Raw genomic sequence first — 13827 nt, 5'->3', positions numbered from 1 at the left:
TTATAATTTTAATGTATTTTTCTTAGAAGGTTAGGTGGGCTTTGTTCTTATAGAACTTGATGAAATAAAAAGTACAGAAAATGCAATACTACAGGTATCACTCACTTAATGAAATAGACATTTTCAGCAAGTTTCCTATAAGCAGGATTTCTCTTAATCTGGTTTACATTATCAAATGGAGTGTTAGATGAAGCAGAACTCTAAAAGTTGCATTTTGAAAATTTTAAACATTTTTCTAATAACATTCTAACTGTACTACTGTACATACTAACTATAACAGTATGGCCATTACATTGCCACTTTGCTTTAACTGACTAGAGCAATATTAATTCTTATTATCTTACAAGTAGATCCTTCAGATACCTCTTAATGTTTAACAGGTACTCAGAATATTAATATGAACTGGGATATTACCAAAATTTCACAAAATTTAAATGCCAAAATAAAAAGCTACAGTAAATATCTAAACTTCAGGGATTATTCCCAGTATCTTTGTCTTAGAAGTAGGAAGATCTGTTTAGCTTTGGCTGTTGGCGAACTTCAAATTGCCCTACCATGTATAATTCTAAGTTGGTGACAGATTTTTCTTTCTTCCCACTTCTTTCATTTCTTGAATTAATAGACTATGTTTTTATAGATTTAATTAGCCTAATATCTAGTTAGTTTAATAAAGTGTGGTTAAGAGAATGTAATAGCATCAAATTCCAGGACTAGAATTTTAACTATGGTAAGGCCAATAGCTAAAAAGCTGTGCATTATGCCTAGATTCTGTCTAATGGTTCGCCAGCATTTAGGCTAGTGTCTTTATTAAGATCTGGCTTTTTACTGGGGGACTTGAGCCAGAACAACTCTAGTTAAAGCACAAGTTACTGATAGTAGCAGTTATAGAGGGATAAGATGGCAGCATTCTCTTACCTGAATTTTAATGTGTCCTGTTCTATAGATCAATTTGTATCTGGAAATGAATTTTAGTTAAGTGAGAAATACCTGTTGTTTGTGCCCTATCATTGTTCATTAGTGTGTACAGAATAATTTAAAATTTTATTCACTGATATTTAAAAATTAATTTCTAGTAATAATTAAATGCAACGTTTTAAAGTTTACATATGGTATTTTTTTCAGCTTTTAATTGAGGAATTTTGTGACTTGGGAGAGTATCAAGTTTGGGTACTAAGTTTATTTTTTAAAATACAACTAATATTAAAAAAACTTTGCTCATATTTACAAACAAAGTATAATAGATTGAATGAGATTTTTACCTAGACAGGTAAAAGTTCGGCATAAGGATTCCCAGTTTTAGGCTTTCAAAATTCAATGAAAAGCAAATATTTTTTCTTAACTTCCACAGGATAATTAATAAAGACTATTGTGAATAATGCAGAATATTTTGTTGCCTTGTGCAGCTTTGTGGGCTTTTACTAATAAACCCCCTAATATTGCTATACAGATATTTAGCTAATAATAACTATTTAAGTTAAAAAACAAAGAATCATCAGTTTAGGGGCATGGCCAGAATACTGTCAGGTGCACATTTACTTTAAAATATAATTTGAATGTATTTAGTTTGAGTTTTTCACTTAGGAAAATGAGAGTCAAGAAAAGAAAAAAAAATTCTTTTAACTTTATTCTCCTTTAAGCTGGAACATGCAAGAAAAATCTTTCCAGAATATTTAAACTGATCTAGCAGGGTCATATTTTTCTTCTCTTTTCCTTTTCTAAGAATTTATATATGAAAAGAAACTCTTATTTATTAAAAATGCTCCTGACAGCTGGTCCAACACTTTAAATTTTTATTATTTTAATACTGGCACATAGAAAATTGTTTCCATACTAGTTTTATACATATGTATGCAGTATTAAAAGCACTAAAGAGAAATGGAGACTATAGAACTATTAGAAAATTGGGCAAGTTATCAAACCAAATTTCTATTCCATTTATCATGTTTTATAAATAGATTCAATTTTAAGCATCTTTTTGTGAGACATCTGGCTATTTCTACGGTGTTAAAACAGTGGATTAAGGGAATAACGTTTGAGTTAGCTAACTGTCTGACATTATGGTAGGGAAAAGAACCTATGAGACTAAATACTACTTTGTACAATTTAGTAAAATTATTTTGCATTTTAGGTATACCCATAGTAACTTCAAAAGCCAAGGAAGGATAATGATTGGTTCTGCAGTATATGTTAACTTAGAAACCAAAATTATTTTTAAGTACACCCCAGCATTTTTCTTTCTGAATTCACTTTACTCACATTAAATGTGCTGGTTATATTCCACCTTTCTAAAAGCTAGTTGATAGTATTAAAACAGTTAAGATCCTTAGACATTTCTGCATGTAAGTTTCACTGGATTTAAAGGCCAGTTGAATAAATCTAGCTTGATAGAAGTAGTTCTGTGAGGTTTCTGTAGTGATCTTCAGTGTTCACAAGCAATAGATCAAAGCCCTGTTTTATAAAGATGAAGCAATCTTCATAAATTCCCATTTTCAAGATGACATTTCATGGGCTATTTTTCAGTAACAGTAGGAAGATAGCAAGTAAAAGATATGCAATAGTCTAGAGACCCTGTTCCAGAAATGTTAATTTACTAACTAGAATGAGCCATCTTAGGTGACCACCCTCTGCACTGATAATATATAGTACTTAAGTTTTAAAGTAAGTTAGAACTACCTTCTACTCTGAGTTTCTCTCTTAAGTGTCTATAAGTGAGAGGGAAGTTTCAGTTTGTTACTTTTCGAACTTTTGAGTTTTTGTATGTGTTTAAGTGGGTGAAAAATAGATCTTTTCCTATTAACCCTAACAGAAACCTTACTTCTGTGATACCATTATTTTAACAGTATTAGTAAGCATATGTTTATATAAAGCATTCATAAGGGCAAACAACAGTCCTGTTATACAGCCCCATTAAGATCACGTATAGTAAATGCTGACCTTTAGGTAGAATCCACTTTTAAGATAGGGAATTGTGATTTAAGGATGTCAAGTAGCTGTTGTAGAGCTTGCATGCTAAAAAGCCCTAGAATATACCAAATTTCTATTAGGTTTGTCTGTAAACATGGGGTTTTAAATTTAGCGTAGAGTGTAGATGGGTACCCCAGAGAATATTCTGAATATGGTGGGAGAGGAATTTATATATAATCAGAATTTGCTCTTAAAAGAATTGTTTAGTTACGGTCAGAATTTGAGAATGTAGATTGGAAATAAACTACAAACGTTCATGATTATATGGGTTTGTAAAATAAAAGTGTAAAGTATACATCACTTAATAGTTTAAATATTTATTATGCATTTTCTTTAATATAGATTTATATACTATTTAAAACCTTTAACTTAATAGTTCTTCATTTTTACCAGAGTTCATTTTAAACATGTTTGTTTAGGTTTTACTGCAATCACAGCGACCAACCCCATTTGGCTTGTAAAGACTCGGTTACAGCTCGATGCAAGGTATGTTAATTAATTAAAACAAAATTAAAGTTGGTTTCAACTAATTTTTTCCTATAAATTTATATGTGAGATTTCAGTGCCATGTATCTAACTATGTTTTTCCCTTCTTTGGCTGCTGAATTTGTTTTTTTGTTTGGTTTTTGAAACTTGGGTCTGCCATCAGAAGCAAAAGAGATATATATAATAGTTGGCAATATGACACTTGCTAAGGAAGAATGTAGATTATGTATTTCTATTTATGTATTTATTTATTTGCTTGCTTGCTTATTTCCTTATTATTTTATTTCTTGAGAGTGCACCTGAGAGCAGGAGAGAGGCAGAGGGAGAGAGAGAATCTTAAGCAGGCTCCACGCCTAATGCAGGGTTTGATCTCACGACCCTGAGATCATGACCTAGCTGAAATCAAGAGTCAGGAGCTCAACTAACTGAGCCACCCAGGTGCCCCTATGTGTTGTGTTTTTAAATAAAAGGAAAAGAATATATATTAATCTAGGCCAAGCAGTGATAGTTTCACTACATGAATGATTATAATCAACCACCCAACAGTTAACCGACAGGATCAACTGGTCTAGACTGAATCTTTGAGGAGCATTGCTCAAATTTAGTAGCCTTATGTACAGAGAGGCCTGGCATGGGATTTAGCTCTCATATATTCATAGACTTGATCTGTTACCACTGACCACTTTATGGTAGCACAATTCATTCATTTGATCTATGTTGAGCAGATACTGCTGTGTTCTAGGGATATACCAAGAGACATTGGGGACCAACGTTAGGTGGAATAGTTAGGGAATGTTGTTTTGAGCCCATTTTTAAGCAGAGGCAGTGGTCTGTGCAAACCTCATAGGTCTTGAGGTTAGGGCCTCTGGTGTGTTCTGGGAACTGAGCAAAGGCCAGAAGCAGTGCAGTTTAGAGTCTTGCCATGTCAATTCCTGTTGGTCTTTAGTATGGACGATAGGAAAAATAATACTTTTATGGAGATATGATCCTATTGGTGTATTATAATAATAATGAGACTTTTGAAACTTTCAGCCTTTCTGAAGTAGACTATAACAAATTTCCACCTTTTTTACATTTTATGGCATGGGAAAGTAGTGTTATATCTCATAGACTATAAATAAAACTGATCTGAGAAATCATTAATAATTATGCCTGCTTAAATATCTGTTGTTTACATTTTATCATGTTGAACTGTATGCTATTTGGAGACTTGAAATAGCTCTAATTCTTGTTTCATCTGAATAATTTTTAATGAAATCCTAAATGGTGAAGCAAAACTCAAGGTTTATTTCTTTTTTTTTTTAATGTTTATTTATTTTTGAGACAGAGAGAGACAGAGTGAGAGTGGGGGAGGGGCAGAGAGAGAGGGAGACACAGAATCCGAAACAGGCTCCAGGCTCTGAGCTGTCCGCACAGAGCCCGATGCGGGGCTCGAACCCACAAACTGTGAGATAATGACCTGAGCCGAAGTCAGACGCTTAACCGACTGAGCCACCCAGGCGCCCCTCAAAGTTTATTTCTTAAAGCTAAGAGATCTGAAAAGTAGTGGCAGCTAAAACAACCCAAAGGTTAAAGAAATGTGAGATGCCGGTCCATATTATACTACTATAAGCTACCAGGGGTATACTGCAGGATGTTATAAGGTGGATCTGTAGGGGGTCCTGAGAAAAGTATGGCTTAAAACTCTTTATTATTTTTTTCACTTCTAATTTTAACGCACAACAGCACAAGTTCTTAGGCTTGGGAGTGGTGGGGAATGGGGTGGGTTTGGGGTAATAGTGAAAGGCTGGTTTGAGGATGCTCATTTATAACTGAGATCAAGAACAGGGCCGATGTGTTTGTATATTATTACCCTTTGGACTTGTAGCATTTTAACTTCTTGTGAAGAAGTCTCTGATGGCAGAAACTGATTACAATTGGTCGTATGGATCACTCAACTGAGAAAGTATTCATACAGTGTCATTAGTTGAGGACAGTCATTAGCTCTAAACAACAATTAGTTCATAAAACTGGAGGAATCTGTAGGTTATCAGGTGGGTATCTTAATTGTGTTTTTATTTTATGTCTGAAACAGGCTGTATTAATTTATAAATAGGTAAATTTTCTATTTTTTTCCCTGTAGGTAGCATTTAAACCCATTTCTTATAGGTAAGGTTTTATTGGGAGAATCATAGAATCATAGTATAAAGTAATATTTTTACAAACTCAAAATTGTATATATGTAAGAGTAAATGCTGTGCCATTAAGTAGCACTAAGGAAGTTTTATTGGACGCAGTACTCAACTACTTGTAACTATAGAGATCCTCATTCACTTTTCACCATGATACTGGCTGTTGCCTTAAAAGGATCATAGGAAATTTGACTTTAATTCACATAGTCATTTTTAGGGAAGAACTGAGTGGGTTTGGAAGAATCCCTCAGACGTACAGGTACTAGATTAATTGTACTTGCTTTATGATACACTGTCATCACTGCTGTCTCAATCACTCTTTTATGTTATTAAGTCCGAAGAAATCTTCTCATTTGAACTGGATTCAATGTGATGTGACGGTTTGTTTTATCTTGAGCTGCAGTCACAGCGTATTTGGACTAAAGGATTTTGTTGCTTATCCCTACAATACAAACTTCAATGAGCATATGAAACTGAAGATTTAATATACTGTATTTTGCATTTGTAAAAGAAAGTATTTACATGTTACCCATCTAATATGACAAAGTTCAGGCAGAAGAATAGGAAATCTAAAATGAATGTTTTAAAATTTTGGTTTCACTTCTCCATGAGTTACAGGGGATCATTCTGTACTGGAGTGGCAGATTTCGTCTATACTTTATTTACCTTATTTAAAAACCTATACTACTTTATTAATAAGATTTTTCCTATTTGCTTTTCAGGAACCGTGGGGAAAAACGAATGGGCGCTTTTGAATGTATTCGTAAAGTGTATCAGACAGATGGACTTAAAGGATTTTATAGGGGCATGTCTGCTTCATATGCTGGCATATCAGAGACTGTTATCCATTTTGTTATTTATGAAAGTATTAAGCAAAAACTACTGGAATATAAGATTGCTTCTACAATGGAAAATGATGAAGAGTCTGTAAAAGAAGCATCAGATTTTGTGGGAATGATGCTAGCTGCTGCCACCTCAAAAACTTGTGCCACAACTATAGCATATCCACATGGTAAGAGGTGTTTGAGTTTATAGGAGTAAAATTCTATTAATTTAGAAATTTTCCTGTGTCAGCCAATGGCCCACTTATTAGCACATTTATAATTTTATTGAATTCAGTAAAACAATATATGGTTTCCTAGGAGTTCATCATAATGGGATTAAATCAGTAAGTAACGGTTTTAATTGGTCAGTATATATTATAGTAGCATGGTGGTGATTTAGCATGGGCTTTGGATAGTCACATTTCAGCCCAGAGTCTGTCAGATTATAGCCAGGTGACTTTTGGGAAAGTTTCTTTAAATTAAAAAAAAACTATGGATACGGTTATGGTATGCTAGATACTTTATATACATTAGTGCTAATCTACAAGAAAATTTCTGTGAAGTACTTAACCGTCTCTGTTGAAGTCTAAGCATGCTAATACATACCCAGAATTTGTCTTTATTTTCAAATGGGAAACAAGAAATGTTAAGATTGAGTTGTCCAAGGTCACACAGCTTACTCGGATCACATACCTTTTTTAGTGGAGGAGCCCAAATTTGAAATCGGGTCTGTAATCCCAAAGGCCAGCCTATTTTACATTATTTCATGTTGGCAAATAAGTATATATGATTTATTTCTCTCTGAAGTTGTACAGTATTAGCGTATTTCATTAATAGATAACAAAATTACTTAAGAATTCGTCTTGCAATGTGCTGAGGGTTTGGGGGTTTTTTTGTAATTTTTATTGTTTTGTTTAAAGGTAGCCTTTGATTTTGTTGTTTGGGGTTTGTTTTGCTTCAGGATTATTTTTGTTCATTTATTTTTGAGAGAGAGAGAGAGATTGAGCTTGAGCTTGAGCAAGGGAGGGGCAGAGAGAGAGGGAGACACAGAATCCAAAGCAGGCTCTAGGCTCTGAGCTGTCAGAACGCATGAGCTATGAGATCATGACCTGAGCTGAAGTAGGACGCTTAACCGACTGAGCCACCCAGGTGCCCTTTTAAGGTGTTATTTTTTAAGTAATCTCTGTATCCAGTATGGGGCTGGAACTCACAACCCCAAGATCAAGAATTGCATGCTCCACTGACTGACCCAGCCTGGCACCCCCGCTTTGGCATTTTAATCTAAATGCTTCACTCTTGTTACACTGATGAGCATTTAGCTTCACCCTTGTGAAGCTAAAGCCCTGTAATTAAAGCTGTATCAAGACAAATGAAACAGGGCTATGAGTAAAATGAGAATTTTACCCATAAGATGTAATTTACGAGTAAAACCAAGTCTAACCAATTTGCACTGTGAAGTTCTCTCAGTTTCCTGAGGGAAGTTCCTAACTTCTTTCTTTAAGAGAAGTCAAAAGAGGACAGTATCAGCATTGTTTAGGTTCTGGCTCCTATGGGATGCCTAGAACCATGGCCTGCTAAGGTGAGAGACAGAATTTTAGAATTGTAAGCACCCTGTTCCTTCCAGTGAGATGACGTCACTACAAGAAGAGGTAATTTATAAATAGTATTTTGGAGTGGAATATGTAAATGGCATTAATTTTTAAGAGAGGACACAAGAGATTTCAGATATTCACATTTGCAGTGAAAATGTCTCTAGGCCATTTCCCTCAGGCCCATCAGGAGTAGTGTGTTGGAAAAACAGACTCTTCAGTAGAGAGCTCTGAATTCTTGTCCCAGCCTCTCAACTGACTAAAACCTCTCCGCAGTCCTGATTCCTCATCTTTCAAAACTAAGAAATACGGACTAACTATACATAATCTTTTAGATTTCTTAGAGCTCTAAAACTTTACAATTTTTGCTTAGTTGCTTCCCAGATGGAACCTTTCAGCTGATTGGTTAGTATTTTGAACACATCCAGCCTCATGAACATGAAATTTCATGTTGGCATTTGTGGACCAAATAGATTAGTTGTGGTGAATAGATTAGTTGTTCTACTTTTTCATTGTAGGGTCCACTTAAAATCTTTTCTGTCACTATATCTTTGTGTATTCGTCCTTGATACCACCTACATTCCTTTTCCTGTCTCTTTACCTTTTTCTTACAAAATCTATTCTCCCCTTTGTCTATATTAGTATACAACGGATACTTCTGTTTTATTCTTTTACCATTAAGGAACCTGTTATAATTACCACTCACTACTAGTGATTTTAGCCAGCTGACTTAGAAGTTTGGTGTTACTGGGGCGCCTGGGTGGCTCAGTTGGTTGGGCGTCCGACTTGGGCTCAGGTCATGATCTCACGGTCTGTGAGTTCGAGCCCCGCGTCAGGCTCTGTGCTGACAGCTCAGAGCCTGGAGCCTGCTTCGGGCTCTGTGTCTCCTTCTCTCTCTGCCTCTCTGCCTCTTACGCTCTGTCTCTGTCTCTCTCAAAAATAAACATTTAAAAAAATTTTTTTTTATTTAAATAAAAAAAGTTTGGTGTTACTGTAATATAACCAGTTTCAATCATTACGCATTAAAAATCACTCCTTATCCGAAGTGTACACTTACAAGACTGGCAAATGGGATATGCTCAGCATTAGGAGGGTATAAAGATATCACTAATGTTTTAAAATGACTTTTTCTCCCCTAAACAGAAGTCGTAAGAACAAGACTACGTGAAGAGGGAACAAAATATAGATCTTTTTTTCAGACACTGTCTTTGGTTGTTCAAGAAGAAGGTTATGGGTCTCTTTACCGTGGTCTAACAACTCATCTGGTGAGACAGATTCCAAACACAGCCATTATGATGGCCACCTATGAATTAGTGGTCTACCTTCTCAATGGATAGCAACTTCAGGCTGCTGTATACTATGAAGAGGGAAGACCAAAAGATGACAGTGGACCATGCAGTATCGAAGCCAGCATGGTGGACAGAAGAAAATAGTTTGGGAACATGTAACTATGCCTAAGGGAAAGTTTGGTTGTAGGAATTAAAGTAATCATAATAACCGCATTACTTGGTCTTTTCAGTAATGTGAAAAAAACCTAGGCTGCCCAAGAAAAAGCCTTTAGAAGCACTACTTCCTCCAAATTGCCATTTTCTCTACCATGTCCATGGGACATAGTTGCATTTTGTTGATTTATGGCACAATATAGTGTTTATTCCATGAGCACTTTTTCAGTCTTCTGATAAAGCCATCCATAATTATATAAATATTGAACTATCCAAAGATAGTATTGACAGTCATAAATGTCTTACCTCTGGCTTCTGTGTAATTTCTGTAAAATTGTAAAATAACAATAAGTGAGATCCTTAGTATTGTTTTCACATTTCCTTGAGAGGATCTGGAGTATTTTAAAGGTAATTATTTGGCATTATCCATCACTAGTTTTGACAGCTAATGAAATAGTATCTAAATATCTTGCGTATTTTTAGCTTTAAAATGTTTTGGTTTCCACTGCTAACAGGAACATGATGTTTAGCAAAATGTGGACACTTAAATTGTTAACATATCAAACTCAGTGGTAATAGTTTGGGACAGAAAAAACCAGTAAAATGTTGATTCTTGGCCATTTCAATAACTTGAGCGTGTCCTCCGATCTTTTCTATCTTTATGATACGTGAATGACTTCAGTTGTCTTTTCAGTGGTTTATTAGTTATGGACTTAAATTATCATCTATCATACCTAGGTATTATTTTCTTAAAGTGGAAAAAATTTACCACTTCTGAATCTTTCTCCATTAGGAATTTGAACCTTTGAATTATTTCCAGATGATCAATATAAATTGCATTTATTTTGTAGAGAAAATGGTAATTTTCAGCTTTGCTGTAATAGGTTTTTTTTTTTTTTTTAAGGTGGCATTATAAATATCTGGGGCAGTATAAACATCGAAGAGGGGCCCTTTGCCATCTGATCGAACAGGTGGTGATCCTAATTGACTTACAATTTTGTAAATGAACAAACTGCTTTTGACAAGAAATGTATGCTATCCTAATTTCTTGAATGGTAAATCATAGAAAGATTCAAGTTAATTCAGATTCAGTGTGCTGACAGGATATAGCTTTTACATTTTGCTGTTGAGTTCACCTGTACCTCTTAATACTTAAATGTATTATATGTATGGCCTTTATGAAGATGTTTGCTATAATTCTGTTAAGAGACTTTACTAATGGATGTTGCTATACTGGTGTATAAAACATCTACAATTAAACTCCAGTGTGGTACTCATTTCAGTATAGATGAACTGTACATTTTGTGCAATGGCTTTATCTTAAGAATGACTCTCTGTGAATGCACTTTGTGGCCTTTTTTGGGGGGGTGGTGGTGGGGTGAGAGTAACAGAGAATTCCACTTTAGGATTATTTTTTTTTTAAACATTGGTCATGTATTAGGCAGAAACAGTGTTCAACAAAACATTTTTCTGGGTTTTAGATACAGTGTTTTGGAGATCTTAGTAACATAAATGTTTTACATATTCTATGTACGCTCTAGTGCCCCTAATGTAGAAAATTGTAGCACATCATTGCAAGCTTACTCTGTTGTCACCAATGAAACACAGTGCCCTCTTAAATTCCTCACCTTCTTAACTCATTATAATCAACAGTAACTGGATGTTTTTGAGGTGCTTTGATTGGAATTTAAAAATATTCCAATCTCTTTGGAGACCAAAGGCAATTTCAGTTTCATTACCTTTGGGATTATTCATACCTTTTATGGTGACTTTTAGCTTTGACATTTATTGTGAGAAACATGCCAAAAAAAAAAAAAAGCAACCCAATAATAGGGGGTTCTAACTTAAATCTGTAGGGAAAGTCTCAATCTAGAGTGTTTACCTTTTCAGGTGCCACTTATACTGCCTAATACAGTGCCATTTGCCTTGTGAAGATGCATAAACATTAGTTGTGCTGAATGTAGGACAGACATTCTCCCTAATCTTAATGATCTCAGTACACCACAGATGATTAAGAATGATCTGAAAACCAGCAGCTAAGGAACATCTTATTTAGCTGTAGCAAATTCATAATAAGTGTCCTTCAAGGATGAACATGTATTCTATTCTGGTTTGTATTTAGCAAGTAAAACTTATGTTGACCTTTAGTGCATTATATTCTGCTATAGAGTATTCTCTATGTACTGGAAGACAAGATGTTAGAGTCTTTTTTACTCTTTTTTTTTTTTTTAATGTTTTTATTTATTTTTTGAGAGAGAGATTTACAGAGTGTGAGCAGGGGAGGAGCAGAGAGAGAGGAAGACACAGAAGACACAGAATCTGAGGCAGGCTCCAGGCTCCCAGCTGTCAGCACAGAGCCCAACACGGGGCTCGAACCCACGAACCGTGAGATCATGACCTGAGCCAAAGTCGGACGCTCAACCGACTGAGCCACCCAAGCGCCCCAGATCTTAGAGTCTTAGACTTTGTTTCTTTGTACAACAACTGGAAAGGAGCAATGAAGCTTTTTTTTTTTTTTTCTTTCCCAAAGCACAATCTGTCATAGTTTACTTTATGTGTGATAGAGATAATTTAAAAAAAAAAAGACTATATATAAAAGTTGTGTATAAATTTTGTCTCTGAAACATTTCTTTGGAGATTTTTTAATTGATGCAAATGTTTAAAAAAATGCATACTTAAAGGATTGGTTTTTTTTTTTTTTAACTGTTTTCATCTATTTTCTATCAGATGACTTTTTATTTCTAGCATAGAGATAGGCAGCACTCTTCAGACTGGTCTGTACTTTTCTTATGCAGTCTTCTCAGAAAATTGAATTGAACTTATTCACATTAAAGAAGTAGATACTGAAAGATATGCTCATAGAGCAGCAGATAGAACTTTGGTACCTGTAGCACAGACAGTTTGCTAAACCTCAAAGTCCAAATCTGAGAACTACCAACCCTGTGACTGGGGTATAATACAGTGCTTTTAAATTGAGGAAAAAACAAATACTGTATCACCAAAGCTTTGTCTTAATTTTCATTACGTATGTAACTTTGTGGAACCAGCCTTCCTAGATTGGGCCCACAAGTAATTTATTTATAACTTTGAAACTAGGATAGAATATTGTTAGATTAATTCATCCAAGCTTTTGTCTCCTAAAACCTAATGCCCGTTGTGGAGTAGCATTATTGTATTAGGACCAGGTTGTTAAAAATGATGAGTGTTTACTCTTTTACTGGAGTATAAACATGTCAGCATTTTTAGATTGTTTGAAATCACTAAAATACCAATTTGAACTTGAAGGATGTTAAGTGCTAGAAATCAATCTATCCCCTTACTCTTCAGCATTGTTCATGCCTATCTTTTGTTGTTTACATGCTCTTCTGCCAGGACTTTAGTACTGTAGGGACCCCTTTTGGCTTAATAAATATAATAGATGAGCCTTTCTGTCTACTGATCATGACTTTAACATTCCTAAGAATAAAGGTATTTCTAAATGAATTAAATTAGAAGGAGTTTTAATTATATGAAGGTGTTTAATACAGTGTGCATTCTGCCCATTCAAGTCTCTTCTCCATCATCCCCTTACACTTCTTGTTAATCTAAACACTGCTTTTTAGGCTGTCCCTTTTAGAAACTGAAAATTCTGGTTTCAGTTTTTACGTTAAAAAACATTTGAATGTGTACCCCTCATATGTGAACAATTATGATCTATTAGTCATAGCTAAATGATCAGCTTCAAAGGAGTTGGTATCTTTTGACCGTTTACGTGAGGTTTGTTATTCTTGCATTTTGTGTACATGGCTGTAAATTATGTGCATTTATTCTATTTATGTTAACTAGCTGAATTTTATTTGAAATGTTAAATTAAAAAATTAAAACATCCTTATGAAAATATGGGGGTTTTTTCCTATAATGTATTCTAATATTATGGTGAGAATGTTATACTTTCTTAGGATTATGTGAAGAACAAAAGTGCATTGCCATTTTCAAGGTGTTAGGCCCCTGTCTGCTAGACGTATAGTGATGTCTCTAGAGGAAACAAAAGGTCAAATAATCGAATTCCCTTGTAATTCAGTAAGGTATTTCTGTTCTGCCATATTTTCCACAGGTTTATTGATCTTTAGGTACCATACTTTTTTATGTATCAAAACATCCAGTTTGCAAAATACATCTGAGAAGTTGGAGACCGACTAAGTTATTTGATTGATAACTCCTTGGGTTATAATGATTTTTTTTAACATCATGAATTTTTGTTAGTTTTGGTTTCAGCCTTTCAGAAAGCTAAGAAAAAATTAAAAAGCTGGAAACTTGTTATAATAACCAAATGAATCCATGTATGACAAGTTGCAGCACGTGACACAGATAT

General features: G+C 34.6%; 1 protein-coding gene across 1 annotated transcript in view; it reads left to right on the top strand.

Moving 5' to 3' along the window:
- SLC25A36 (solute carrier family 25 member 36) overlaps window positions 1-13343 on the top strand; it is a 39055-nt gene extending 25712 nt beyond the window's left edge. The window contains exons 5-7 of the mRNA XM_023260519.2: window positions 3384-3450; window positions 6344-6633; window positions 9178-13343. Of these exons, the coding sequence (XP_023116287.1) occupies window positions 3384-3450; window positions 6344-6633; window positions 9178-9371 (551 nt within the window). The 3' untranslated portion in view covers window positions 9372-13343. The remainder of the gene's footprint in view (window positions 1-3383; window positions 3451-6343; window positions 6634-9177) is intronic.
- Window positions 13344-13827: the final 484 nt, after the last annotated feature.

The sequence above is a fragment of the Felis catus genome, chromosome C2, assembly GCF_018350175.1.
Source record: "Felis catus isolate Fca126 chromosome C2, F.catus_Fca126_mat1.0, whole genome shotgun sequence".
NCBI lineage: Eukaryota > Metazoa > Chordata > Mammalia > Carnivora > Felidae > Felis > Felis catus.
Note: the sequence above shows the minus strand (reverse complement) of the source record. Positions and strands in the feature narration are given on the sequence as shown.